General features: G+C 44.9%; 1 protein-coding gene across 2 annotated transcripts in view; it reads right to left on the bottom strand.

The window, feature by feature from the left end:
• The window catches only part of mak (male germ cell-associated kinase), an 80,619-nt gene that overhangs the window by 12,988 nt on the left and 39,799 nt on the right, over positions 1–27,832 (bottom strand). For both annotated transcript variants that reach the window (XM_039754024.1, XM_039754025.1), the window contains exons 5-11: positions 26,993–27,125; positions 20,257–20,428; positions 16,093–16,260; positions 15,652–15,966; positions 12,087–12,277; positions 10,030–10,172; positions 5,476–5,610 (exon numbers count right to left, since the gene is read on the bottom strand). In XM_039754024.1, the coding sequence (XP_039609958.1) occupies positions 5,476–5,610; positions 10,030–10,172; positions 12,087–12,277; positions 15,652–15,966; positions 16,093–16,260; positions 20,257–20,428; positions 26,993–27,125 (1,257 nt within the window). The remainder of the gene's footprint in view (positions 1–5,475; positions 5,611–10,029; positions 10,173–12,086; positions 12,278–15,651; positions 15,967–16,092; positions 16,261–20,256; positions 20,429–26,992; positions 27,126–27,832) is intronic.

Raw genomic sequence — 27,832 nt, 5'->3', positions numbered from 1 at the left:
AGGACCACCCAAAAAAGACATCAATTGATTACAATGAGTGCAGAATGGCGCGGCCAGAATCTTAACTAGGAAAAGAAAATCCGAGCACATCACCCCAGTCCTGATGTTACTACACTGGTTACCTGTGTCATTTAGAATTGACTTGAAAATCTTGCTGATGGTTTACAAAGCCTTCAATAATCTGCTCCATCTTAAGTCTCATAATGTCTGTCACCTTACACTCCAAATCGTAACCTCAGATCTTCAAATGAGGGGCTGCTTAGAATTCCAAGAGTGAAACTTAAAAGAAGTGGTGAGGCGGGCGGGCGGCCTTCTGCTGTTATGCACCTAAAATCAAGAATGGATGACTGATAGAAATTCGCCAGGCTGATACGGTGGAGCTCTTTAAAAAACTGCTTAAAACACGTTATATGTTAACATGGCTTTCTTAGAGCTTCATTTTAGCTTAATCCTGATGCTCTGTATGTGCATCTAATTATCTTTATCATTCATGGTGGCTCCACAATCTGTACTAACCCCCACTTTCTCTGCTGTTCTCTTTCCGGTTTTCTGTGGTGGTGATCTGCACCACCACCACCTGATCAGGACACCGTGATGTCCCCACGTTGATGGATTGAAGGCCAGAGGTCCACATGACCATCGTCATCAAGTTCTTAAATTTGAAGCCTGAAGACCATGAGCACTGACTAAGATCAATTATGTTAGGTCAAAGGTGTCCAAACTACAGCCCGTGGTCCATTTTTAATTGGCCCTGCAGCAAATTCTAAAAATATAATGACATACAGTGGGTACGGAAAGTATTCAGACCCCCTTTCAATTTTTCACTCTTTGTTATATTGCAGCCATTTGCTAAAGTCATTTAAATTCATTTTTTCCCTCATTAATGTACACACAGCATCCCATATTGACAGACAAAAAAAAGAATTTTTGAAATTGTTGCAGATTTATTAAAAAAGAAAAACTGAAATCTCACCTGGTCCTAAGTATTCAGACCCTTTGAACCCTCAGTATTTAGTAGAAGCCCCCTTTTGAGCTCATACAGCCAGGAGTCTTCTTGGGAAAGATGCAACAAGTTTTTCACACCTGGATTTGGGGATCCTCTGCCATTCCTCCTTGCAGATCCTCTCCAGTTCTGTCAGGTTGGATGGTAAACGTTGGTGGACGGCCATTTTGAGGTCTCTCCAGAGATGCTCCATTAGGTTTAAGTCAGGGCTCTGACTGGGCCATTCAAGAACAGTCAGTCACAGAGTTGTTGTGAAGCCACTCCTTTGTTATTTCAGCTGTGTGCTTAGGGTCATTGTCTTGTTGGAAGGTCCCAGTCTGAGGTCCTTAGCACTCTGGAGAAGGTTTTTGTCCAGGATATCCCTGTACTTGGCCACATTCATCTTTCCCTCGATTGCAACCAGTCGTCCTGTCCCTGCAGCTGAAAAACACCCCGACAGCATGATGCGGCCACCGCCATACTTCACTGTGGGGACTGTATTGGACAAGTGATGAGCAGTGCCTGGTTGTCTCCACACATACTGCTTAGAATTAAGGCCAAAATGTTCTAACTTGGTCTCATCAGACCAGAGAATCTTATTTCTCACCATCTCAGAGTCCTTCAGGTGTCTTTTAGCAAACTCCATGCGGGCTGTCATGTGTCTTGCCTCTCCTCAGTGTGTGGAGACAACCGGGCACTGCTCATCACTTGTCCAATACAGTCCCTACAGTGAAGCATGGCGGTGGCAGCATCATGCTGTCGGGGTGTTTTTCAGCTGCAGGGACAGGATGACTGGTTGCAATCGAGGGAAAGATGAATGCGGCCAAGTACAGGAATATCCTGGACAAAAACCTTCTCCAGAGTGCTAAGGACCTCAGACTGGGCCGAAGGTTTACCTTCCAACAAGACGATGACCCTAAGCACACAGCTAAAATAACAAAGGAGTGGCTTCACAACAACTCTGTGACTGTTCTTGAATGGCCAGCCTGAGCCCCCCAATTGAGCATCTCTGGAGAGACCTAAAAATGGCCGTCCACCAACGTTTACCATCCAACCTGACAGAACTGGAGAGGATCTGCAAGGAGGAATGGCAGAGGATCCCCAAATCCAGGTGTGAAAAACTTGTTGCATCTTTCATAAGAAGACTCCTGGCTGTATGAGCTCAAAAGGGGGCTTCTACTAAATACTGAGGTTTCAAAGGGTCTGAATACTTAGGACCAGGTGAGATTTCAGTTTTTCTTTTTTAATAAATCTGCAAGAATTTCAAAAATTATTTTTTTTTGTCTGTCAATATGGGATGCTGTGTGTACATTAATGAGGGAAAAAATGAATTGAAATGATTTTAGCAAATGGCTGCAATATAACAAAGAATGAAAAATTGAAGGGGGTCTGAATACTTTCCGTACCCACTGTATGGCCCACACACGAAACTTGGGTGGTAACAGTGGGTTGTGCTGCTGCCTTGTAGTTAGGAGACCCTTAAGGGTTTGTTTCCCAGGTCCTCCCTGTGTGGATTTTGCATGTTCTCCCCGTGTCCTCCAGTTTCCTCCCACAGTCCAAAGACATGCAGGTGAGGTGCATTGGCGGTCCTAAATTGTCCCTAGTGTGTGTGCTGCAGTGGGCTGGCGCCCTGCCCGGGGATTTGTTCCTGCCTTGTGCCCTGTACTGGCTGGGATTGGCTCTGTAGTTAGGATATAGCGGGTTGGAAAATGACTGACTGATTGACACGAAACTTGTTTTTAACTGTATTGTACTTCTTAGGTTTAACACAAGGTGGGGCTATTGTGTTGATCAAGGCAGAGTCTCCACAAACAAGCGCAACCAAAGAACAAGTTGGGTAACCAAAAATGGCAGAACCAATGAAACCCACAATAGCAAGTGAGTGCAGAAGATTTCAGACATGGTGAGAAAGGGCCAATGTGTCTATTTGATTTGCAATGAAACTATCGCAGTGATGACAGAGTATAATTTGTATCGACAGTATGACACCAAACATCCGACCTCCACCGGTGCAGAGGGAGAACAGAAAGCTGAGCAAATGGCAGCCAGTCTGCTAGCTCAACAACAGGACTTTTCTCCGTGCTAACAAAACACAAGAACATGCCACATTAGTCAGTTACGAGGAAACGCAACTCGCCGCCCGTCACAGGAAACCTTTCTCAGATGGCGACTTCATAAAACAGTCAGTCAGTGTCCAACCCGCTATATCCTAACACAAGGTCATGGGGGTCTGCTGGAGCAGGAACAAATCTCTGGGCAGGACACCCACACACCAAGCACACACTAGTGCCTCATTAAAGTTACAGGAATAACGTGCCCGGAGAAAATGCGGGAATTCAGCAATGTTTGCTTGTCCAGAAATGCAGCTGTGCAGCGAACTGAAGATTTGTCAGCTAACTTAAAACATCAAGTTTCCATCCATCCATTATCCAACCCGATAAATCCTAACTACAGGGTCACGGGGGGTCTGCTGGAGCCAATCCCAGCCAAAACAGGGCGCCCACACATACACTAGGGCAGGGGTCCTCAATCCCAGTCCTGGAGAGCCGCAGTGGCTGCAGGTTTTTGTTCTGACCTGGTTGCTTAATTAGAAAGCAATTCTTGCCAATAAAGCACTAACAAGCTATGAAATTAAATGAACTCTGCTATGTCAGCTCATTCTCATATCCTAGATTTTCTTTCCCTTTCTATCATGCAAATGATTTGAAGGCTAAAATGGACGAGTAATTCTCAGTCCTTCACTTTTTTCTCTTCATTTTTCTTCCAATTATTTCATTAAACCCAATAGTGCAGATAAATACACACAGGTGTAAATGTAAAGAAGCTAAATGGAGAAATGCTGCTCTCTCTTGTCGTTTGCATGTTATTGATAATAAGGAGCAATTCAAATAGCTGTTTAAGACAAAATGAAGCAATAAGGGCTCAAAATCACTAAAGTGAAGCAGAAGTGTTACTTTAGCAATAAGTGCTTTTTATTAAGCAACTGGGTTGGAGCAAAAACCTGCAGCCACTGCGGCTCTCCAGGACCGCGATTGAGGACCCCTGCACTAGGGGGACAAATTAGGATCGCCAGTAGACCTAACCTGCATGTCTTTGGACTGTGGGAGGAAACCCACGCGGACACGGGGAGAACATGCAGACTCCACGCAGGGAGGACCCGGGAAGTAAACACCCAGACGGGTCACCTTACTGCGAGGCAGCAGCGCTACCCACTGCGCCACCGTGCCGCCACATCAAGTGTCAGCTTTGGATTCTTACTCGATTGCATGTGACGAGAGCACTTTATAATACAACTAGCAGACCTGGCGCGCTTCGCTGCACGTTTAACCGGCTAGTTTATGGCAGCGGATCGTGGTTTTTCCAATCTAGACGTCCTGTCTTTTCAGATTCTTTTAACCGGCTAGTTTCGGCAGCCAATCGTCCTTTTCCCAATCTAGAAATCCTGTCTTCTTCAGTTTCGTTTAACCGCCTGATTTTGGCAGCGAATCATTTTTTTTTTTCTAACGTAGAAGTCGTTTCTTGTTGAGATTGGTTTAATCGCCTGGTTTTGGCAGCCGAGCGCTTTTTTTCCAAACTAGAAGACCTCTCTTGAGATCCGTTTAATGGCCTCGTTGATTGCATGTCTTCCAAGGTAATTTCAATACCCATTTCTTGCACGGAGTCTTCTCCCCTTTTACGTGTGACTGTGTAAGTACCGCGTGTACTAAACCGTAAATTAGTAAAGGAGAAAGGACTAAACGCTAAGGAAAAATGAATGCAAGACCGCGTCAGCTGGGGAGCTCAGCTCAGAGCGAAATGAAGTGAATGAAATGACATCAATGGGAAGGGAGTTGATCACGTGACCCGCCCCGCCCCGGGAGTTGATCACATGACCCGCCCCGCCCCGCCTTAACTCTCAATCCCTCCACAAACACAGTCTCTCGGATCTCAACTCTCCTTTATATATATATAGAAGATAAATGGAGAGCTGAGATGCGTTTTGTTTTTTCTTTCAGCATATTCAATTATGAAGCATCATTTACTGATATTTGATTGAGTTTGCTGGCTTAATGCACAGGATGGTGAAGCAATATAGAGTAGAGTACCTCACCTCTAGTGGGTGGCCCAGCTCTGCGTATAGTATTTCTCTGTATGTGGCCCCCCAGTGAAAAAAGTTTCGACACCCCTGTGTTAAGTAGAATGCTGGGTGGTCTTGTGTCTCGGAAGCCCCTGCAGATTTTGTTTTGATCTCGTCTGGAGTTTTTTTTTTTTTGCTTCTTCTGCCCTCCCTGCCCATCAGACTTTACTTTTATTCTATGTTCATTAGTATTGCCTAATTTTATTTTTATATTTTGTCTTTTTTTTTCCTCAATCTTCATCTTGTAAAGCACCATCTTTTGTATGAAAATGTGTGACAGAAATAAATGTCATTGTCACCAGCTAAATTAAAAAAAAAGAAGCACACGCTTTGAGCTTCCAAAGGCCTGCAATGTGATCTTTTGTATGGTGCTCACCTGCATGAGTTCTGCTCACCCCAAGTCCTCCAATCGGGCCGAGCGGCTTGGGCACTAAAGCCGACGAATTGCCCCACAGGTCCTGGGATGCGTCCCGATTTGCTGCCACTAATGAAGAGATTTTCGGATTAACACCTGAAAGAGACCAAGATGAATGTCACTTTAAAATGCGGAAAGGAGCAGCTGTGTGCACTCGTGTTAAACCTCTAGGTGGCCGTCGTTTGATATCTTAATAGTTTTTCCCAATCCAGGGCTCTACAGATTCAAGCACACTCTGTCATTGGGGATGGACCCAGTTTATTGTACTCGTCGGTCAGTTTTAGCTGCGTCTGCATATAACGTGAGCAGCATCTAGCCTGTCTGTCCGTATGTCCGCATGGAGCCAGCCGTGGAAACATTTTATTGAAATGTGGCGGGAAATCCGTCAAGAAAGTTCAATTTTCGCTGACACGTCTTGAACGTATCGTGCTGTACGCAGTTTTGATTGAAAAGCATTGGGAAGTTTGCAAACGTGTGTATCTTGAAACGAAGAAATGTTCTGTGCGACTTCAACGAGGCCTGAGTGAACGGTTTCATTTTCACCTTGACTGCGAAGACCCTAACTTGGATATTTTCATCTTTTTCATAACTGATAGACGTTGACAGCAAACAAATCGCCGATACACGCTGATGAAACACCAACAGACTGTGCGAATGGGGTAGGAAGCTGCAGTTATGAGCCGCTTGACCGTCTGCAGGATGGCAGTCCTCTCCGTCGGCAAGTACGGCTCAGCGCTCGCAGGAGCCTCTCCACGCATCCCACTCCCACATTGCCTTACATCATAACTGGTAAGGAAAACGATCTTATGAACCAAAGAAAGTATAAAATGCAAGCAAGGAAAACAAAAAGGGGTTACCTAGATATGAATGGAGTGTAAAGCGCTGGGCACACAGCAAATAAACGTTTAGTCAGCACCGATTAGCACACACCAGACCAACCGCATGGCAGATTGCAATGATTTTCTATTTCATTATAATTTACTGGTGTAGCCAGACATTCCAGTGACAGGGACACTCCTGATGTGAAGCCCGATTTGTAGGTAACTGAAGAATATCAAAATAGTGCAGTCAGGCCTCCGACGGGGAGAACTTGATTACGCTTGTGCTAAATTTGTAGAGCGTCACGAGGACCACAGCCGCCACCAGGGGGAGGCAACCATGACACCCCGAGAATACCGTGAATCGTCATCTGATGGCACCAACGGGACGGCCGAGGTCGAACAGTAGTTGTTTCATTCTTGTAAGCGTGGCGCGAGCCTATGCCATATCGGTTTAAACTCGGTAAGCCGTGTTCACTAAGCTGGCGACGTTGTATTGTTTAAGGTTTTAAAGGTTTAAGGTTTCTTTGTTTAGTCAGGTTTACATAAGAAAACATGAAATTTGCCTTCGCAGTTTTATCTAATAACTGACAGAATGAAATAAAACAAACAAATAGAAACAAGACAGCTCAAGGTAAGGCAGTTAGATAATACATATTTACACCAAAGAAAAAAAAAAGGTTACAGGATATAAATCAAAACCTTAATACGGGGTCACGGGGGTCTGCTGGAGCCAATCGCAGCCAGCACAGGGCACAAGGCAGGAAACAAACCCCAGGCAGGGCGCCAGCCCACTGCAGGGCACACACACACACACACACAAACCAAGCACAATTTTAACCTGCATGTCTTTGGACTGTGGGAGGAAACCCACGCAGACACGGGGAGAACATGCAAAACCGGGAAACGAACCCAGGTCTCCTAATTGCAAAGCAGCAGCGCTACCCACTGCGCCACCATGCCTCTATCTATCTGCTTATTATTTATTGTCTTTCACATCTATCTATCCATCCATTATCCAACCCACTATATCCTAACTACAGGGTCATGGGGGACTGCTGGAGCCAATCCCAGCCAGCACAGGGCACAAGGCAGGAAACAAACCCCGGGCAGGGTGCCAGCCCACTGCAGGGCACACACACACCAAGCACAATTTAAGATTGCCAATGCACCAAACCTGCATGTCTTTTGACTGTGGGAGGAAACCCACGCAGACACACATGGGGAGAACATGCAGACTCCACGCAGGCAGGGAGGACCCGGGAAGCGAACCCCAGACGGGTCTCCTAACTGTGAGGCAGCAGCGCTACCTTAATCATTATTTCCGATATTTCTTATTGAAAATTCAAATGGCACAAGGAAGAAAGGAGTTTCTGGAGCGATTTGTGTGGGTTTTCAAAGTGACTCTCCTGTCTGATTTATTGAAGTTTAGATGTCTGTCATCAGTTGAGATCAAATCGCCTTTTACTGTCAATTCACTATATGCACAGAACATACAGAAGAAATCGAAATACTGTTTCTCTCTCATCTTTGTAGTACAATAAAATATAAAAAGTATAACATCCATCCATTATCCAGCCCGCTAGATCCTAACCACAGGGGGTCTGCTGGAGCCAATCCCGGCCAACACAGAGCGCAAGGCAGGAAAAAAACCCTGGGCAGGGCGCCAGCTCACTGCAGGGCACACACACACACACACCAAGCACACACTAAGGACAATTTCAGATCGCCAATCCACCTAACCTGCATGTCTTTGGACTGTGGGAGGAAACCCACGCAGACACGAGGAGAACATGCAAACTCCACACAGGGAGGACCCGGGAAGTTAACCCTTAAGGGTCTCCTATCTGTGAGGCAGCAGCGCTACCCACTGCGCCACTGTGCCACTCTAATTTAAAACCAGCTTCATATTTTCTTCTGATCGAATGCTCCATCGTAGATAAGGGATGCTCTTACGATAAAAGTGTATGAGGGCGTGAGATACAAAAAACACAAAACAGTGCAAACGTCGCATCGGAATAGTGTGGGTATTAAATACCGTGTGGTCACGTGGGCACAAAACATAGAAAACAAAAGGCCAAGTGCTCCATGGTTACTCTCACAGGTTAGCAGGTGTTAGCATATCGTAATTTCTTGGACCAAAAACGTGAATTTTCCGCATTCGACTTATACGACCAACATTATAAAATATCAGAAATTATACGGTAAAATCAAGTCCTGACTTACCCGCAGGAGAACTTAAACGCCAGTTTATACGGTACTTGTTACTGTCTTTCTTAAGGCAAATTGTGTTCCATCATTGTTTTGAGCCGAGGTTTTTGGAAATTTACTTTCTGCTTTTTTTGGTTTTAGTGATTTAATTGTATTTGTGAAATGTTCTTCATTGTGCTGGTTCTGATTTCCACAAAAGGCTATTAATTCATTTGGAAAATTACACAACTTAGTGTTGCGGTGGCTGTTTGAACTAGTTTAGTAAATTATATTATAATCAATGAAGTCATTGTTTTATAATTCATCAGGTAAGAGGTCATTTTTAATTAAAGTACAGATATTCTTTAAAAGTTTGAAATTTACATACCGTACTTTTCTGAATTGTGCTATGCATTTACTTCTTTGTCCTTACGTTTAATTCCACAAATTCTTTCATCGATATTGTACGACATTTCTTCTCATTTTCTGTATTTTTTGGATTACCTGAACTTTTTTTATTACCTACATTTAATTTTTTACTTACCGTAAAAATGAGTCAAAAAGCAAACAGCATCGCAAAGGCAGTAGAAAATGAATCAGTTGCATACACGTTTACGCTCTGATTGTTCATATAAACAGAATGAAAGAATAATAGATAAATTGGGGAATATCTACAACGTAGTTGTCAGGCAGCATGGTGGCGCAGTGGGTAGCGCTGCTGCCTCACTGTTAGGAGACCCGGGTTCGCTTCCCACGTCCTCCCTATGTGAAGCTGCATGTTCTCCCCGTGTCTGTGTGGCTTTCCTCCCACAGTCCATTGGCGATCCTCAATTGTCCCTGGTGTGTGTGTGCGTGTATGCGAGTGTGTGAGTGTGTGTGTATGCGAGTGTGTGTGCATGCGAGTGTGTGAGAGTGTGTGTGTGTGAGTGTGTGTGCATGCGAGTGTGTGAGAGTGTGTGTGTGTGTGCGTGTGAGTGTGCGTGTGTGTGTGTGTGTGTGCATGTGTGTGTGTGTGAGTGTGCGTGTGTGAGTATGCGTGTGTGTGTGTGTGTGTGTGTGTGTGTGTGTGAGAGAGTGTGTGAGTGTGTGCGCGTGTATGTGTGTGTGTGTGCGTGTGAGTGTGCGTGAGTGTGTGTGTGTGCGTGTATGCGAGTGTATGCGAGTGTGAGTGAGTGTGTGTGGAAGTGAGAGGTGCAGTCGAGGTAAAGAACCTCCAAAGAAAGACAAAGCCGCTTAGCCGCTGATGCACAAATGATGCGAGCACGTCGGCTAAACAGGGAGCGAGGGAGACGCCAGAGGACTTCCTTTCAATTATCTACATTTCAATTTTTTTCTGACGACTTCAGTAGTTTCCAGGACCCCAGGCTTTTTACAGCACGGCTAGTTCTTATATAATCTCTGCGTAGATAAGAAAGTCAAGTTGAAAACACTCCAGACGTTTCTTTTAAAATGAAATGAAAAATAAAAACATAAAAAGAGTACTCTTAGGTGACATGATTGTTCTTACCAGGAAGGTACCGGGACTGTCGTAAATAGTGCTGCTTAGCCGAAGAGGAATTTGAAAGTCCCGACTCAATTCTGTTGATCGTCGTACTCGATGGAATTACATTTCCATTGATAGGAGCAACGACTGCAGCTTGTTCGACAGGCCTAGTGGGAAGAGAAAATGAATAAATAAATAAATACACACATACATACATAGACAGATAAATTAATAAATAACTCTGACGTGTTGTAAAGCCTGCGGTGGGCTGGCGCCCTGCCCGGGGTTTGTTTCCTGCTTTGCACCCTGTGTTGGCTGGGATTGGCTCCAGCAGACCCCCCGTGACCCTGTAGTTAGGATATAGCGGGTTGGATAATAGATGGACGGATATTGTAAAGCACCTTGAGCTCCGTCCTTTGTATGACAAATGTGCTGTAGAAATGAATGCTGTTGTTGTTAAATGAAGAAGCAGACATCAAATCCAAATTTTTACTTCTTGAATCGACATTCGATCACCATTCGACCCAGAAATGTGATTTAGTTGAGCCATATGTCTATGAAGAGGACTCACTAACTTTTAAAAATGACTCAGCCTCCGCTGTGGACTCCGTGGCATCTGCTTCCTTGCATGCATTTTGACTTTGAGCTTTGGCACTTCTGCCCTTCTGGTTTTGCCCCCTGCCGGTTTAAGAATTCTCTTTTCTTGTCACCTTCCAGTCCATCACCTTTGGGTCAGCCTGGTCTTCCATCATAGGTGTAACCCATGTCTATGATGACTGAGATGCACTACGTATTCATTTTTGACTTTGGACATCTTTACTGGAGGATACATTTGCAGGTCTTTGGCTCAGAGGAGGGCGGCATGGTGGCGCAGTGGGTAGCGCTGCTGCCTCTCAGTTAGGAGACCTGTCTGGGTTCGCTTCCCGGGTCCTCCCTGCCTGTGTGGAGTTTGCATGTTGTCTGCGTGGGTTTCCTCCCACAGTCCAAAGACATGCAGGTTAGGTGCATTGGCGATCTTAAATTGTGCTTGGTGTGTGTGTGTGTGCCCTGCGGTGAGCTGGCACCCTGCCCGGGGTTTGTTTCCTGCCTTGCGCCCTGGGATTGGCTCCAGCAGACCCTTGTGACCCTGTAGTTAGGATATAGCGGGCTGGATAATGGATAGATGGATGGATTGCTGGCTGGCTGGCTGGGAGGACCTCCTTTATTCCCTTGTTTAATTTTTCTTTGTTTTTTGTATTTAACGTAACGGCGTTAGTTGTACCGTCGCACGCACAAAATACAATGTAATTCTTACTTGCCCGTGTGACTAACATGAAAGACTTCACCAAACTCTGACACCAAGAATGGAGAACTGCAGGACTCCATTTTGATCAGCAGAAAGCACAGCTCAGCTTGATGTCCTCCTCACTCCTGTCCTGTGCTCTCAAAGGGAGACGTGTTGATAAGCAACAGACATCGAAATGCACTCCAAAACTGAACGTGAATGAGACGATCCTAGTTTTTTTTTTTTCTTAAATCGTACATTCCATGTGTCACACACATGCGATTGGGAAGCAGTCGGTGGGCTTGACTAAGAGTGTGATAACACCGGACCAGGGGTTGACAGGATGTCCTAATGCCTCTCTTTCTTCTCCTGCAGATTCCCAGAAGCCAAACTCACCTATCAACACCTCCGGTTCTTCCACAGAGTGCACTTCCGGTCCCGCCTCCTGAGAACTCCCATCCACCCCCAAGTGTTTCATCACTTCCGCTTCCGGCCTCAAGGACCCGCCTCTCTATAAAACTGCCGTATTCCTCTCAATAGTCAGTCCAATGTATGTTAGGCTCAGTCTCAAGTCACTACTCTGTCATAATACAAACGTTCTTTTACGGGGTGGATCCCCCAAACATTTCTCTTGGTTTTTTTGTCATTCTTACACATGTGATGTGCGCCAAGTGCAGAGGCAGGAAAACATGGAGTCATCAAAATGCAAACAAAGGGAAAACACATTTTATATATTAAAAAAAAAAAACTAAAATAATACAAGAAAAGAGTCAATGGGTGGATAATAAAATACAAGGAAAAAGAACCCAAAACCTACCGGAATAAGGGCTCCTTGGTCCCCTTTTCTTTTAAAAATCCAATGCTGGGCTTTTTAGAGAAGGACACCCCGAGATCAAACTCGTCAAAGTCGTCCCAGCTGTCCGACGTCTTCAGCATCGACTGGCCCCACCGTCGGCGGCCACTCTTTACCCCCACCACGGTATTTTCGTTTGTGATGGCTGCTGGCTTCTGTTTAGAAAATAACAAAACAAAATGAGTATAAAGCAAAGTAAAAGATCCGCTTCAAATGGAATAGATAGATAGATAGATAGATAGATAGATAGATAGATAGATAGATAGATAGATAGATAGATAGATAGAGTGAAAGGCACTATATAATAGATAGATAGATAGATAGATAGATAGATAGATAGATAGATAGAGTGAAAGGCACTATATAATAGATAGATAGATAGAGTGAAAGGCACTATATAATAGATAGATAGAGTGAAAGGCACTATATAATAGATAGATAGATATATAGTGCCTTTCACTCTATCTATCTATCTATCTATATAGTGCCTTTCACTCTATCTATCTATTATATAGTGCCTTTCACTCTATCTAATAGATAGATAGAGTGAAAGGCACTATATAATAGATAGATAGATAGATAGAGTGAAAGGCACTATATAATAGATAGATAGAGTGAAAGGCACTATATAATAGATAGATAGATAGAGTGAAAGGCACTATATAATAGATAGATAGATAGAGTGAAAGGCACTATATAATAGATAGATAGATAGATAGATAGAGCGAAAGGCACTATATGATAGATAGATAGATAGATAGATAGATAGATAGATAGATAAAGTGATATATAGATAGATAGAGCGAAAGGCACTATATAATAAATAGATAGATAGATAGAGTGAAAGGCACTATATAATAAATAGATAGATAGATAGAGTGAAAGGCACTATATAATAAATAGATAGATAGAGTGAAAGGCACTATATAATAGATAGATAGATAGATAGATAGATAGAAGTCTGTCATTGAAGCTGCTCCTCTGTCTGAAGATGATACTGAATATTGTCCATCCATCCATTTTCCAACCCACTATATCCTAACTACAGGGTCACGGGGTCTGCTGGAGCCAATCCCAGCCAACACAGGGTGCAAGGCAGGAAACAAACCCCAGGCAGGGCGCCAGCCCACCACAGGGCACACACCCACAACAATTCAGGATCGCCAATCCACCTGACCTGCATGTCATTGGACTGTGGGAGGAAACCCACGCAGTCAGGGGGAGAACATGCAAACTCCACACAGGGAGGACCCAGGAAGTGAACCCGAGTCCCCGCTACCCACTGCGCCATCGTGCCGCCCCCGTTGTTTATGTGAAAATGAAACAAATACAATGGTAAATATGAAATAATTGCATGAAAACATACAGCAATATCAGCAAATGAGTCATTAATGTGAATTTCCCCGTGGGATTAATAAAGTATCTATCTATCTATTAAACTGTAAAAAAAAAAAAAATACATAAGTAGGGCTACCTTAATAATTATGACATATAATGTTAATAATTTACTTTGGTTTAATAGTGTAGTTACCTTACACGTAATTGTTCTGAGTTTTATTTCAGAATGGCCTCATTTCTCAATAACGCGACTTTTCCAGACGGCCTTTTTAACGCCAGCGTTCCTCATTTCAGAAGGCCTCTTGTCACTCGTCAATCACAACCAACGAGCTCCGCCAGTTTCTATTGGTTACTCATTTCCTGTCGTTTGCTTTTGTCTGATTTTAGGCTACCAAAGCTCTTTAGCGCTGCTTTCCTTCCACTCAAACTGGCAAAAACATCGAAGCACGAAGATCACCGATAGCTTGGCAGATTAAATCTACGGTACGGAGATCATTTGACGCAAAGTTTGCGAGTACCAAACAACGGGCGGGTTTATTAAACAATTACAAACGGTACTTTAAAAGCCTTAAAGAGCTAGTTAACTTTTTCCACGGTTATGATCCACGGAATACGCCTCATAAAACAACAAACGTGTGCCTCCGACGAGGCAACTGCTAATCTCGCGCTGTTCCCCTCCTTAATGTAGAGCTGCTAAATGCTTCTTCCTGCTGTCGCTTTCACTCTCCACGACCCACCAAGAATAACCCACAAGTCCTCCATGGGCTCCTCTTTATGCCCTCTGAAAGTCTCCACATCTCTTCTTGAATGTTCTCCAAGCGCATGGAATGCTGGGCCATTGGTGGAGGTATAAATGTGAGTGACAGGAACCAATCGGAAGAGCTGCCTGACTTGACTCGAGTGCTTGAAGTGGAAACAAATGAACCGACAAGACGCACGGCAGGTAACTGAGGAACCTGAGCAACGCCTTCCCCGTTCCCCACAAGCACTAAGCACACACACAATGCTTTTCTTCTCTCTATCTACTCCACTCCTCTCCGGAAAGCTTTGTCTCCCTCCTCCCGACTCTGGCTTTTTATAGCCCACTCGGAAGTGCTCCAAGTGTTTGACGGCCTATTTCCAGCTGCACTTCCAGGTTCGGTGGAAGAGCTGCCCACACGAGATCAGGAACAACCGCAGGAACCCCTGGCGGCACCCCTTGAATCCCACCAGGTTTGTAGAGAACTCCATCTCCCATGGAGCCCTGCGGGAATCTGAGGAACCACTGCCACCTAACCCGGGGGTCTGCCATCTAGCATACCGGGGGAGGTACTGTTCTGACCAGGCTTGCTCTCTCGGTGCATACAGTGAAGCGGCGTCCCACCAATCTGTGACAGGGTGGACAACCATAACAAGCAAGACCACTAAAATGAAAACGTCACTTAAGCAATAAGTGCTTCATCAGCAATAATTGACTTCTCATTAAGAAACTGGGTTGGCACAAAAACCTGCAGATGGGCCAAGGACCGACATTGCCCACCCCTGAAATAGAATGAATGACTGACTGCATGACTGGAGATGCGTGTGATACTTAAATCATTCAAATCCAATGATTGAGGATCTTCTCTGGGGGTCCCAACAAATGGGTGCGGGCCATTTTAGAAGATCTTTGTAGAAGAAGCAACACTTGATCTCTTACCAAACTTGCTTTGCTTTGTGGCACTTCCTGTGTGATTTTGGGCCACACCAAAAATAAATTGGATTGGATTGGATTTGTAGTGAAGTCAGTTGGTGTGATGCGATTCCAAGAATTGAAAAAGGTAACGTGTGACACCACTTTATCACTGGGAAATGTAATGAGATTAGAGCGACGCTTCACTTTGTCTCACGTCACCCCCTAACTAAGTTTTAATGGTGGTGGACGACATTACGAAGTCTTCAGCCAGGGGGATCGTTTTCCATTATCATTCTCAATTCTTCGGTGTGCAGACTTTAATTGTGTGCGCCAAGCGTAGAGACAGAAACGGGTCCTCAACCAGGTTTGCTTCCATCTTGTGCCCAGTGCTGCCAGGATTGGCACTGCCTCTCTGTGGAATGCAGGAGGCATGGATGGAGGCTCAAAGTACACACAAGTTCTAAAGTTCAACCACGGGCTGCTGCCCAAAGTCACTTAACCAACAGAACCCACGTCAAAGCCTAACAGCATACTTACTGGCGAACCGCCGTTACTGATGGCTGGCAGGTTTGGCTGTTCAGATTTTTTGCTCTCCTTTAAAAAGCTCGGCTGGCTCGAGGCCTGTGGCTGTGGCAGCTGTATTTGCTGCAGGGGTAGGTGAGTGACCGCGGTCGGGGTCTCTGGCTCTGCTTTGGCTTCCGGCTCCAAAGGTGAAAGGGGCTCTGACCGCTTTAGAGATACTGGCTTTGGTTCTGCTGGCTGAAGCGGTCGGCTAATGGGCTTCTGCTGCTCGGCGTAGGGCAGAGATGTTCCAGCCACTTGTCCCACTTGAAAATAAGGATGGCGAAGAGCCTGCAATTTATCAAGCAGAACACGTCATCAATTTAAAAGAAATTCTCCCTGCACAGGTCCCTTAATGACCAACCAAGACGATGCCAGACTTGGCCGGACACCAGACGGACCGCGCGCTGCTCCTACCTGGATGGCCGTGGGCCTCTTCTTCGGATCCCACTGCAGCGTTTCTTTCATCACGCTAATAGCTTCATTGCTGGCATTCGGAATGAGGGTTTTCAGGTTCGTGGGAACGCACTGAGGGAACCGGAAGTTCATTGCAGACGCCAGCTGGTACCCTTCGGGCCAATCCACCTGTCAAAGTAATAACACAATTTCAAAATTTGTTACCCTCCTTACTCAAAGAGCTCATGGCCAAAGGACAAAGTGGGCAGCTCCTCATTTTGTTACACTTTTGGTGACCCTAACTCGCTGGTGGTGGTTCGGGGAGATTGCAGGGTACTGACCCCGAGAGGTACACTGTATATCCCTAAATTCCCGAAGCTAAACATGCCTAACCCCTTTCTGTTCGAAGACACCATAAACCTGTAAGAGTGAAGTCCCTAAACAGGATTGCCACTTGTTTCAATAATGACAGTAGGACCCCTATGGATAGAAGACCCCTGAAGCCGTCGACCTTCTCAAGGTTAGACTTCGGATGTCAAGTCTAAAAAGGAAGTTGTAACATCTGAGAAACAAACACCCCAGGGAGATGCCTGTCCTAACTTATAAATGGAGCGGATGGTGGCAGCCAGAGGTAATGAACATGCTGGTGGAGAGTGCCATCTGCTCACCTTCAGGCAGTAAAGGGGTCCACACCCAGACAGATACAGTATATGTCCCTAAATTCCCAGCGTTAAATAATCCAAACCCGTTTCTGTTAAAATACAAACTTGACGAAAACAGGCCAATTAGTCAAAGACAGATTGTCAAATCCTGTCGAGTCGAGATTTCAAAGCCTCCAAAGTCCTTCTGTCCACCCCACGACTTGGCAAAGAATTCCATGAGTCTGTGATTCTCTCTGAGAAATAATTTGTGCTAAATGTACCCGGAATCAGTCTGCATTGATGCCCTTGTGCAAATCCTTCACGTGTGGTGGGCTTCGCTTCACGCTTGTTTTGACTTGAGGTCAAACACGATTCCTCTCTTCAGTTTTATCGACTATACAGTTTGACTTCCGAAAGAGCTTTGGTAAAAGGCAGGGCCTTTTGGTTTAGACTTGGTTTAGACTCGGAGTGTCCCGGTAGGTAGTAACGGCGGTGGGCCGGATGGATGAGGGCCAGAGCAGAGGCTGCATTCGCCGGAGGTTTAGCAGGGGAGACGAGAGAGACTGGAGAACTGGCGAGGAGAGGGCCGATCAGGACTCTGATTTTTATATACGATTTCAAAATGTTTACTGGACGCGTTCTCTCAAAAATTTTTGATCTCTTGATATCTCTTGCAATACGTGTACCTTCACCTCCTTGGTATTAGAATGTGTCTGAACTTCTCTTGACCAGCACATTCCTGTAATGCCTGCTTCTCAGACTCTGTCATTATTTTCATGGTTCGTTTTCGTACTTCCTCATCTCTGACGGCGACTCTCAGTGTGCCTCCTATGCACTTACACTTGAACTTGCACTCTCATTCGATTGATTTACCAAAGCCAAACCAACCAATCACAACAAAGCCAAACTGGCCAATCAGATTGCTCCGAGGGACAGGACACACGTACATCCTCAGATCTTAATGTTTTATTATACCTGCCCCCTGCTCTCTTCGCTCGCCAACCCACATGTGGGCGCTATGTGCTAGTCACTTCACGGCTCTGCCGCTTGCGCATGGGGGGTGAGGATGTACAATTTAACCAGATTGTTATTTTCGTGTGAATTGTTACATATGTATAATAGAAATAAATATTTTACTTTACAACCAGAGTAAAAAATAGCAAAACGTAATAACGTAATTTCATGTTGCGTTAGAGGTATTCGTCACGTTATACGTTTTCGCTCTGTTTGGCTTTGAAATTAATATGCAAATACTTTTGAAACTTACAATTTTACTGTGAAACAATTTTTGGAATTTTGTGAATTTTGATTCCATGTTTGGACTGTCATTGTGACAACGCAACGTATAACTGTCCGTGAGTGAATTTCATTTCTTTGTCTCTAATAAATAAAACAATTTTTTCCGAATGTTTGTTTCTGAGGTTTGTTAATTGTCATAGCAAAAACTATTCTAATGGTAAAACTGCACACGTTTTAATACAAAAGGCATATCGAGATCTCCTTTGGGGTCTCATGTTAGATGGACTACATTACCTTTGTCGTCTGTTCAAATCTGACATGTCAGAATTGTTCAACCAATTTTCAATACAACTAATCTTCTCCCATTGCATAGCCCATCACTCAGACGTAAATTACACAATAACATCAGGATACGTCCTTCTTTCTACAGTAATTCAGCCGGTGGAAGACCAGATGCAGTGTTAACGGTTGTAGATATTCTTCGTGATATTGGAAGTGGATGTTTTCATCTTCCTCATCATCACCACCAACTGCTTCAGCAGAGTCTAGTGATACGCATTTAAACAATTTACAATGTAACCGATTGACAATTTTCGCGTTAATTTGTTTGACTTCATCGTTTCTTAGTGCTAGGATTGCCTGTGTACTCATTTTTTTCTGTTGATAACCATTTGGGATGAAATTCGTCAATAAGATTGGGACATAATAAGTTTTCCTTAATTAGGAAAGTGAGGAAAACGTAAAAACTCATAAGAGCTGAGAGCGCAGGAATCGAGTCTGACAAAAGCATTCACACCAATGAGGGGTGAGAGGACCGCGGGCGTGGGCCGTGAACCGCAAATGGTGAGAGGAGGGTGGGACTTGAAAAAATCTCTTAGCAAAAGTCTCATCTCAAGATTTTCTTTAATAATAGATAGATAGATAGATAGATAGATAGATAGATAGATAGATAGATAGATAGATAGATAGATAGATAGATAGATAGGCACTATATAATAGACAGATAGATAGATAGAAAGGCACTATATAATAGATAGATAGATAGATAGATAGATAGATAGATAGATAGATAGATAGATAGATAGATAGAAAGGCTCTATATAATAGATAGATAGACAGATAGATAGATAGAAAGGCACTATATAATAGATAGATAGATAGAAAGGCACTATATAATAGATAGATAGATAGATAGATAGATAGATAGATAGATAGATAGATAGATAGATAGATAGGCACTATATAATAGACAGATAGATAGATAGAAAGGCACTATATAATAGATAGATAGATAGAAAGGCACTATATAATAGATAGATAGATAGATAGATAGGCACTATATAATAGACAGATAGATAGAAAGGCAGATAGATAGATAGATAGATAGGCACTATATAATAGATAGATAGATAGAAAGGCACTATATAATAGATAGATAGATAGATAGATAGATAGATAAGGCACTATATAATAGATAGATAGATAGATAGATACTTTATTTATCCCAAGGGGAAATTCACATAATCCAGCAGCAGTATATATTAATAGAGAGATAGTAATTTTTATCATCTTCACAAATGCACTGTTTTTATAGATTAATTATTAGAAAGTTTTAATGTGGGGCGGAGTGGTGGCTCTGAGGTGAGGGATCTGCACTGACAATCCCGTAACAATAACAACAGCAGCCTTTATTTCTGTCACACATTTTCATACAAATAATGAAGCTCAAAGTGCTTTACATGATGAAGAAAAGAGAAATAAAAGACAAAGTAAGAATTAGAATAAGACAACACTAATTAACATAGAATAAGAGTAAGGTGGTCTGATGGGCAGGGAGGACAGAAAAAACAAACAAAAAAACTCCAGACGGCTGGAGAGACAAAAATAAAATCTGCAGGGGGTCCGAGGCCACGAGACCACCTGACCAGTCCCCTCTGGGCATTCTACCTAACATAAATGAAACAGTCACAGTAAATGCCAGAAGTGACTCTACTGGTTTTGGCACTTGAGTAACACAGCAGAACACAACATGAGCCCCTTAATGGTGTTAAAGGTAAGCAGAAACCCAGGTGACAGCTTCAAATGGAAGGAGACAATAAAGATGACAGAAAGTCCTGGTGGCGTTTTGCCAAGACAGACATTATCAGGGTTCGGATGGTCCCGTCATGGAAGAAACACAATATAAAATAATGGAAAAAGGCAAAGACGGGTTTAATAATAAAGACAAACTCTGCAGCATATCCTAAAGTAAAAACTTCTAAAATAATTAAAAAAAACATAAGAGAGAGCGATATGTGCTGCTGACCTTCTTTACTGTTCCCAAAACTTGGCAGATCTTAAAGATCTCATCCACTTCACTGTTTCCAGGAAAAAGAGGCCGTAGCGTGTAGAGCTCTGCCATTATGCAGCCTACGGCCCAAATGTCAATGGGAGAGCTGTAGGTGGAGGACCTCAGGAGCACCTCGGGGGCGCGGTACCTAAAAAACAGCAAACATTTTGTTACATTCCTGACACAGTGGAACCTCGGGTCACGGACATCTCGGAACACGTGCAAATCAGGTCACGACCAAAAAGTCTGCCAACCTCTGTTCCCGACCACACACTCGGGTGACGAACAAGCCAGTTTCCCTTCCGGTTCGTACGCGCCGGTGATTTCCACACGTGTTCAGTCTCTCCCTGTACAGTACGTTGTTCTCGGTCAGACGTGCATCACGCAGAGGGACTTGACCTCAAAACTGTAACCTCCTCTCCACCCAGCTTCCTGCTCACTTCCTTCATGCCAGAACTCGACTCATGCCAGGTTAGTTTTCTTGGCTGTTTATGGTTAGTTTTTGTATAAATTACAGATTTTTCAAATGTTCATTTCTTTTGTGACGGATGGCCGGAGCTCGTGCCTGGCTGGGACCACATCTGTCAGGGGGACAAGGATGGGAAGCCCAGTATCTCCTATCTGTTTACAGCCAGCGGTTCATAAGGCTGTAGCGTGAACTCTTGCAATGTTAGTTTTCTGTGTTATTCAATGTTTTTACATTTAGTTTACTATTACAATTAACTATCTTTGTGCTTAAAAATCTATATTTACATACAGTTCATACGCTCCGGAACGGATTAATTGTATTCACATACAATCCTATGGGGGAAATTAGTTTTGGTTGCGACCAGAGTTTTGGAATGAATTACGGTCATGACCCGACGTTCCACTGTACTGTCTTTTATCAGAATAAAAAGTTTTCATGATCTCGTATCTGTCAGATTCCGCTCAAAAGTGCGTTTTCCCTTGTTGACAATAGGGGGCGGTGTTGAGCTAGACCCCCCCCCCTAAAAACCTGCAGCCTCCTTAGCGTTATGTTTGCACCCAGAAAAACAACTCAAAAATGTAACATTTTTATCAATAAGGGAAAAAATGTTATGACGTGTAACAGAAACGTGTAAATGTCAAAACGTTAACATCGGTACAGTGGGAGAGGCGTGTCGAGTGTCCACTGCTGTCCTGATGCAGAGTTACAGTAATGCACGTCCATCGTGTGAGATGTTTTGAGACCGTCACCCACCCGCAGCCCGACGTCACAATCGGGACAGCGGACGTGTGTGTGACGGTAGTAGAACCGTCACTGGGTCGGTTGTCGGTGCGGGGAGCCGGAAGAACCAGCAGCAGCCGCTATTTAGCCAAATAAAGTACAGTAAAGAGCTGAAAGCTTCGTAAAGTGAAGATTCCCCATAAGCAGTGTTGTGCATGAACGAGTTCAAAAGAGCGCCTTCACTGAACAAACTCATTCTTCTATGAACGGTGAACGTAACGTATTTGCAAATGGAGACCTTGAACGTGAGCTCGTTCAGTTTTAGGTGTGTGAGAGATGGCCGGCCGACACATCCAGGCCGCTAGATGGAGTCCTCCCTGCAGCATGGAGGTGCCCCAGATTCCTGGGAGATGGAGTGCGTCTTCACAGCTCTGCTGGGTGCCGTGGGTGCCATCGAAGGACGCTGCAGGGAGACAGCAGGATTTCTATTTTCCCATATAGCCCGGAAGTACTCCCAAGTCACTTCCGAGGACGGAAGAACTGAAGTGCTGAAGAAAACGACGAGTCTTCAACCGACCCGGATGTGCTAGTGAATCACATGGACTGGAGGACAGAAGCACTTCCAGGTCAAGGACTATTTAAAGGATTGTGGGAAACCCAGCAAGCTGAGCCGGAGATGGGAGGAAGTGAGACGGAGCTGCTGGGTGGAGAGGAGGATTTATTGTAATTATTGTATTGATTATTGAGTATTGTGGAGGGGGACGTGCTTTGTGCACAGTATTGAAGAAATGAAAATCATTTCTGATACTTTTACCTGGGGTCTGGACGTGTTGTCTGCGGGTTTGGAGGAGCGACAGCGCCCTCTACTGTCACAGGTGACATTCTGAATTCAGGTTTAGGTCCGGATTAAGCATTTTGCCTTACCCTGTAATGTAAGGGTGGAGCCGAATCCAAATACAGTATTCGGATAAGCACAAATAGTGGATTTTTATGAATATTTACTTCATATGAATTTTTGGCCATTTATTTGTATCCAGAAAAAAATAACGTTAAATCAAATAGGCGCCGTCTGTGTCTGCCTGCTTTTTCTTAAGCTGCACCTCCCGCTGACACGAGCACGCGGTGAAGCTCCGCTGTCGTTTTTAGGTAAACGTTGGACTTCACGAGGCTACTTTACATTTGGACATGCAATACGTGCTTTTAAGAGACTGGGTAGGAAATCCTTAAAAGGCCTCAGGGCCATTAGTAAGGAGGGGAGTCTTGAGGATAGGTGGCGCTGTTGTGCGGATTGCAAACATTTCATTTACACCACCAACGTGCTCAAGGCTGTCTTGAAGGGATTTTTCCCAACTTTTTTAAGCCAGTACGTCTCCTAGATTTGGTGGAGAGATAATACAGAGACAGCCGTCCTTTTTCTTCCTACCATTTTATTTTTTGGCAGCTTTGGGCTATGTGCGGTTTATTAGCCTTTGTCTATAATTACTACTAGCCAACCCGCAGCGTACCATACGCCGCATAATCAGGCCGCTTTTTTAATGATTTTTAAGCACAGGGAGAAAATGAACATTTGAAAAATCGGTAATGTAATAAATCAGCAAGAAAAGCAACATTGTAACAATGCACGGAACGAACCAACACACAATCGTCAGTGCGGCGCTCAGGGTGGAACGGGAGGAGAGGTGAAGGACGTCCACTCCGCTCCCTCCGTCATGCTAGTCTGCTGATTTCTCGTTCAGTATGCACTGCCCGCTCATGTGCCCACCTCCAACTCGAGTCTTTGTACAGTCCAGATGCACCCGTGACTCACGTAGACGTTTCATTGTTCTGTGCGGTTTTGGCTGCCTTTCTATATATAATCCACCAAGACACCCGACCACGGTGGTAGCGAGGGCGGTGTGTACAAAGTGCAGGAGCATCTAAGAAGACGCCTGTTTGTCGCGGAAGCGAATCGCTGTACGTAGCGTGTAAAACAGTTTGCTATGGTGCACGCGGTCGTGCGTCGTAACCGAAAACTCGGTTTTTAAAGACTGCTCACTTCATTGTGTATGCGACGGTAGGTGAATGAAAAGATGCAACTCTGGAGAGGGCAACATACAATACAGCGTTTAACACGCCGCATACAGCCATTCACAGCCACGACAAATATGAATCTTCTTAGATGGTGCTGTCGCGTCCACCCACGCTCTGCCTGGTCATGTGCCCACTCGCAAGAGCAACCAACAGAGACCCGCCCACCAACTGTAAGACCATGGGACACCCCTCGCAAACGGCTCTACACGCCGCATACAGCGATTCACATCCGTGACAAACATGCCTCTTCTTAGATAGTCCTGCCGGGTCCACCCTCGCTCTTCAAGCATACACACCGCCTGGTCATGTGCCCGCTCGCAAGAGAAACTCACGGAGAGCCGCCCACCAGCTGCCTCTGTCTGTCTCTGGCGCTGCCTCTGTGTGAACCGGTCGGGCACAGAGAAGGTCAGCTGCTGACAGAGCGTCTCGACTGTTGCGGGGCCTTCATTGGTGAAGCAGGTGAGACGGTAATGAAACAGAGGCACAGGGCTTATTGGTTTTTAAAGACTGCTTTCTTCTTTGGGTTTTAACCTCAGTTTTAAAGGATTGTTTTAAGGATCCCATGGGATACCCCTCGCAAATCGTTTTACACGCCGTATATGGCGGGCGATTCACCTCCGCGAGAAACACGCCTCTATGAACAGTCAACGTGGCTCAGAGTTGCGTGTGGCCTCTACGACAGATGAACATAAATGACGCCGGTTTTCTTGTGTCGTCGCGTCCGAGTTGGTGGGCGTGGTTCTGCGAGTTGTCGTCGTATAGAGTTGGTGGGCGCGGCTCCTTCCTGTGTGCGCCATGGGCGTCTTACTTGTCGGCGGCCTAGTGAATCCACGTCCCATACCGGCGTGATTTCCATGGGTGTCTTGCCTTAGTGAATTATATATAAATAGATGCCTGAATGTTTCCAGTAATTTATTGAATGTATTGAGTGTGTGTTTTTTTGGATGTGACTATTTTGTTCTGCTGGATTGTTACATTTTATTTTTATTTATCTCACCCACAAATACTAGTTGGTCATGTTTTTGCAATACACATTGGTGACTTTGATTTCAGGAGACTTTATCTGGGTTTTGGGGTACCTTGAGCGCCGTCCGGCTATGAACTGCTAACATGCACTGACTGAAGCCAGTGTTTCGTGACAGCGCGGCTCTTTTGCACACTTTTCTTAGAACGTTGTGCGCACATGAAGGTGGAATGCCGGCGCCTGATCTTAACGATCGACGCTCCCCTTGTGTTATTGTAGGCTTAGTCACGTCCACATTTCCCCGACACAAACACTGATATTTGCCACATTGTGAACAATTCCTTTCTTGTCCTTTTTGCCTGATTGTAATTGTTTTGCATTTTTTGACACAGATACTGCACCCCGCTGTAGCGTTAGGTAACCGAAGTCACCGGGCGTATCGTGGCAGTTCGGTCACACAGTACCATAGGCATCAGCTCCACTATCCTTGACGCCATCATCATCACTATCACTTGATTCAATGAATGGTTCGGTTTCAGTTTGTTCTAAAGGTGGCTTTACAGCTTCTCATCTACATGGAAATGACATTTTTTTTTGTAGCATAATGCTATTTGATCCACTAGGTGGCAGCAGAATGCCGTCCCAAGGGGTAATCAGGCTTATCACAGTAAAGCAGATCATTAAACGTCCACTCAAGCCAAAGTCCAACTCGGGCTTAACCGGAATTACACAGAATTCAGAGCACAAGTCACAATTGGGATTAAACTTCTGCCATCCTGTGCAGTCAGTACAGAAATCACCAGTGGCATCAACCCCAAAGAACTCAAATCCAGATGACTTTCAGATTTTAGAACAATCCGCTCGATGACACAAACACACACAGACACACACACAAGTCAAACCTGCAAGAAGGTTTATAAACTGCTCAAAAAAAACGAAAGGAGCACTTTGAAAACTCATCAGATCTCAAAGGGAAAGAAAATCCAACTGCTGGCTCTCTCTAATGCTATGGGCTGATATGGTGATGTGTCAGGAATGAAAGAATGGAAATGAAAACGATCAACGACAGAGGGACACCCCGAAAATCAAAGGGAAAAAATGATGCAGAGGCAGGCAGGCAGGCAGGCAGGCAGGCAGGCGAGTCCATTTTGCCAAGATTTCATTGCATCAACTAGTTTTTATCCCATGTGCCTGACAATGTCCTAATGAGAGGACAGATGGTGTCCTGGGGGATCTCCTCCCAGATCTGGGCCAGGGCATCACTGAGCTCCTGGACAGGCTGAGGTGTCGGATGGACCCAAACATGATGTCCCACCCAGAGGTGTTCTATTGTATTGTGGTCACGCGAGTGAGCGTGAGTTGGGTGGGGGGGCAGTCAATGGGATTAATTCCTTCATCTTCTCGCCACATGAGGTCGTGCACCAGGAGGAGCCAGCATAGGGTCTGACAATGGGTCCAAGGATTTCATCCCGATACCTAATGGCGGTCAAGGTGCGGTTGTCTAGCCTATAGAGGTCTGTGCGTCCCTACATGTATGTGCCTCCTCAGATATACCATCACTGACCCACCACCAGCAGCATAACGCTCTCCACGGCTTCTCCAGACCCTTTCACGTCTGTCACATGTGCTCTCATCTGTGAAATGCACAGGGCGCCCGCCAGTGGTGGACCTGCCAATTCTGATATTCTATGGCAAATGACAATGGAATTGAACGTGTATTGTGTTGCATTGACCCCCCTTCTTTTTGACACCCACTGCACGCCCAGCCTACCTGGAAAGGGGTCTCTCTTTGCCTTTCCCAGGGTTCAACAAGGGTTTTCTTTTTTTGTCTTCTTAGAGAGTCAAGGCTTGGGGTGGGCTATCAAAAGGCAGGGCCTGTTGAAGCCCATTGCGGCCCTCCTTGTGTGATTTTGGGTTATACAAAAATAAATAGTATTGTATTGTATGTACCACGTGGGACACACGATGACACCAAACAGCAGAGTGACGACTCGTCTCCATTTAAATTGGCTGAATGACTGACTGCACGATTAGAGACGCGTGTGATACTCAAATCACTCAAATCCAATGATTGAGGATCTTCTCTGGGGGTCCCAACAAACGTGTCCCGCCCATTTTGGAAGATCTTTGTAGAAGAAGCAACACTTCATCTCTTACCACACTTGCTTTGCTTTATTCTATGGCATGCGGGTACACAGGGGACAATGGCTTGTCATTTTGTCACTTTTCAGGAGGCATACAGCACTTTTTTAATGAGCGGTAAGGGAAAGACTGCACGCTGCAGGGCTCTTTCATTGGCATCACCACCACTATTAGGGATGGACTCCCAGAAAGCTGGCACTGGAAAGCATCCCCCCCCCACCCCATATTTCACAGATACCATCTAAATATTCTTTAAATGTCACCATTATAAGACAGGAGGTTTACTTTTGAACTGCAGCCCCAGCACTTGTCCAAACATTACGAGTGGCGCACCCATTGCCACTTACCACCTGGTAGACACGTAGTCCGTGTATGGAGGGCGCGACCGGATCTCCCGGGCCAAGCCAAAGTCACCTATTTTCACAAGTTCGGGGCCCATGCACAGCAAGTTCTCCGGTTTCATGTCACGATGAAAAAACCCTAAAATGGCACAGAAAATGCTGGTTTACTTATGGAAAGGCAGAGACAGCCCATCAAGCAAGGACATCACAGAAGAGTGAGAAACACAGATGTGAGAATTCATCACGTAAAGAAAGTTTGGTTTACAAAATCGACATGCAAGTGCTACAACTAGAGATCACTCCATACGCCGCATTCGGAACGCACTCGGGGGCCCCTTCACTCTCTGCACGCTTTATTGTGGGGTAGATTTCATCTGACATGGAGAAACGTTGCCATTTGTGCCCATCAACAACCCATCATGTCTTCACAAAGGATGGCAAATCCATTCAAAACCAAAAGCTGAAGTCTGTCACCCAGAGAAGTGATCAGACGCTTCATTCTGTATTTATAGAAGCCACCCCTTTGGGTGCAATTCCAGCTTCGGTCTGGCCACTCTATCATAAACAGCGGATTGAGGGAGTGCTGACAAGATGGAGGTCCTACTGATAGGTTCTCCAATCTCTGCAAAAGATTCCTGAAATCTGTCATTCATAGAAGAGACCGGACGCTTAAGCCTCTTGGAGTGCCCTTTGGGTGCAGTTTTAGCTTCTACTCTTCTTGAGTAAATCCCTACAAGCTTTCCACACCTCGATTTGGGCAGCTTATCCCATAGCTGACAGAGATGCCTGGTGCCATGGATTGTGGACCATCTTACAGAAAGACCTCAGTATGTGCGTCTCGGGAAC

The sequence above is a fragment of the Polypterus senegalus genome, chromosome 5 (genome assembly GCF_016835505.1).
Source record: "Polypterus senegalus isolate Bchr_013 chromosome 5, ASM1683550v1, whole genome shotgun sequence".
NCBI classification, from domain to species: domain Eukaryota; kingdom Metazoa; phylum Chordata; class Cladistia; order Polypteriformes; family Polypteridae; genus Polypterus; species Polypterus senegalus.
This window is presented reverse-complemented; position numbering and strand designations above follow the sequence as displayed.